Raw genomic sequence first — 3,062 nt, 5'->3', positions numbered from 1 at the left:
CCCAAATTATTTTGTTATAAATTTTGGGCAATGAGTCAGGCTAACTGGTCGGGCTACTGGGTTGGGCAAACGGGCCGGTCCACCGGGCGCCCATAGGTAAAGAAACCAACCCATAGCCTGTCCCATTGGGCTACTGGGCTGCCCACAGGTTTCAATATTACCGGACTGGGCTGCCCATTAGCCTGGTGGGCTAGCGGGCTGCTGGGCCAGCCCATGGGTCATGGGCTATTTGATGACCCTTACTTCCAACTCTAATATCAAAAAAAAAAAAAAATTAAATAAAATATATTCCATATTTTGTACAAAAGGAATGTGGTTTGCAAGATTCAGCCAAATTCTCCTATAGACACATATTTTGTCACACATTTCAATACAATTTGCATATTTGTTGACGAGTATGAAATTAAGATCACTGACGAGTACAAAGAAACATCATCCAAGTAAAGGACTATCTCGTCCATACCCGAGTCGGGGATGAGAATGAGCAAGAAAGCACGACGTCATTTGTCGTGCCTCTGAAGCTAGCCGAATCAGCACCTATTGAAGGCACACATAAATGTCGGCAAGTTAGCATATATGCAATAACTGCGCCAGACCGGTTACAAGAACAGTAATAGCTCAATGGAATCATTATTAGCAATCAATGCACCATTATTCTCAGGAGGAAAACGCTCAAAACAGCATTAACAGACATAACTACACCGACTCAAAGCAAACTATAAAAAGGTAAAGGGAATTCAGGTAAAGGGCATAAAAAATTACCAAAGAGAAAGAACTCTGAGAAGTTTATTCTGAGAACTTGTAATCTGACTTCAGCATCGGAGCATTCTTAGCTGGCCTCACGCCGGCTAAACACTTCTTTGTCTTTTCTTGTCTTGACAACAGGTCGTGAAGATCGTCCCTCGACATTGACGAGGAGCATGCTGACGAGGTCAACCTTCGGCTTCATCAGTTTGGTGCCGTCTGTGGGGAACATGTAACGAGTTGATTCTTACTCAAACCATTGTGCTCCTACCAATAAAGTTCATGTCTCTAGATGGACAATGCACCAACAATGCCTCTAGATCTTGTGGTGATGGCTCAACAAATCTAGGCCTTGATAGCAAATGTGCAAGAGCTAATGAGAAAAAACAAAGAACTGAAGTGACGAGCCCGTCCAGAGGGCAATAACACTTCGCATCATCGGCGAAGTCATAGCAGACATGATGAGGAAGCTAGCAGCCCTGGGAATAGCAAGGGAAAGGATACAACAGAATACACTGGATAGTCTGCACCTGATAACGACCATTTAATGAAAAATCTGCGAAAGGAGCTCGACGAAGTGAAAAATGCCATGAAGGGAAAGACAGCAATGAACCTGGATGGCATGCTCAAACGAAGGACCTTGCTTCACATAATCCATTTCACAGCTAGTGTTTTGGAGTGCCCCCTGCCTCCAAAATTTCATCTGCTGCAACTAGAGTTTTATGATGGTACAAAGGACCCCCTCAACCATATAGGGGCCTTCAAGACTATTTTGAACCTACAGCAGACCCCAGACAAAGTTATTTGCAAATCTTTCCCTGCCACCCTCAGAGGGGCTGCAAGGGTTTGGTTTGGTAAGTTGCCAGCATCTTTCATAGCAAATTTCGAACAATTCAGTGACTCATTCATTCTTCATTTCATTGGAGTGCAGCGCCACAAGAGGCCAACCTCTTACTTGTTGACAGTAAGGCAGCAAGAAGGGGAAAGCTTGATGGATTATGTGAAGCGATTCAATAAGGTAGTATAAGAGATTGACGAAGCTAATGATCAGGTCATGATGACGACCTTCCAGGTAGGGCTTAATAACCCCACCCTCATCTTTTCGTTAGGGAAGACGTCGCCAACTTCTATGACAGACCTGCTATTCAAAGCCCAGAAGTATATGAATGGGGAGGACGCCCTTACTGCTAAAGGACTAATAGGAAAACGGAAGAAGAAGGAGACTGAGGAGTCTCATGGTAGGAAGAAAGATCGTAAGGATTCATACTCGGAGGTTAAGGCCGGTAAGAGTAGTCCTGATGCCCCAAAGAAAAAGATGAACTTCACTTCGTTATTTATGCCTGCAGACAAAATCCTGATGCAGATAAAGGATGAACTGGGGTTGAAATGGCCTAAGCCGTTAAGCACGTCCTTAAGGAAGCGTGACCTAAAGAAGTACTCTCCTTTTCATAAGCATCACGGCCATTACACAGATGAATGCTGCGATTTGAAAAAGCAGATAGAGGAGTTGATTCAACGAGGAAAACTTCAAAAGTTTATCAAGAGGGATCACCAACCTCGATCAAGGGTTGAGGATAAAACTCATGACGACGCCAAGGATGACGGACGAGACCATCCAAAGCAGGCCGTAGGAGAAATACGGACGATAGCAAGGGGACCTATATCAGGAGGGTCGTATAAGTCTTTGAAGAAGACATATTACCGGTAGATCAATAGTGTCCACATCAAGCATCCATCCCCAAAGTATCGACGATCAGAGAATGACGACATCACGTTTTCTAAACGCGATGCAAGTGGGATTAAGCAACCCTATAATGATCCACTCGTCATTACATTGTGGATAGAAGGATTTAACACAAGGAGAGTGTTAGTTGATAATGGAAGTTCAACGGACATAATGTACATGACGGCTTACCAGCAGGTGAAGGTAGATCCTAAGAAACTTAGACCCTTCAATTCTCCACTGGTCAATTTTAGTGGAGATAAGATTTACCCAAACGGGATCGTCACCTTGTCCGTCACAGCTGGGGTACACCCGGCGCAAGTAACAATCCGAGTCAATTTCTTGATCGTTGATTACCCCTCATCCTACAACATCATCTTGGGACGACCAACTCTAAACAGACTCAAGGCTATAACTTCGACTTATTATCTGAAGATGAAGTTTCCAACTCTAAACGTGGTAGGCCAAGTATGTGTAGATCAGCTTTTGGCCAGGGAATGTTATCAAGTGGTGCTGGCTTCAAAAGAAAACCACACATGGGTGGTTGAGGAAGAACCAAAACAGTCGTCCCAAGGAAGAGGTGAACCTAGTAGAA

At 44.1% G+C, this 3,062-nt stretch overlaps 1 protein-coding gene across 1 annotated transcript; it reads left to right on the top strand.

The window, feature by feature from the left end:
* The first annotated feature begins 1,291 nt into the window (after positions 1–1,291).
* Positions 1,292–2,452, top strand: LOC115961657. The gene is made up of 2 exons (XM_031080595.1): positions 1,292–1,762; positions 1,817–2,452. Exons 1-2 carry the CDS (start codon positions 1,292–1,294, stop codon positions 2,450–2,452), a joined length of 1,107 nt encoding a protein of 368 aa, XP_030936455.1.
* Positions 2,453–3,062: the final 610 nt, after the last annotated feature.

This window comes from Quercus lobata, chromosome 9 (assembly GCF_001633185.2).
Source record: "Quercus lobata isolate SW786 chromosome 9, ValleyOak3.0 Primary Assembly, whole genome shotgun sequence".
NCBI lineage: Eukaryota > Viridiplantae > Streptophyta > Magnoliopsida > Fagales > Fagaceae > Quercus > Quercus lobata.
This window is presented reverse-complemented; position numbering and strand designations above follow the sequence as displayed.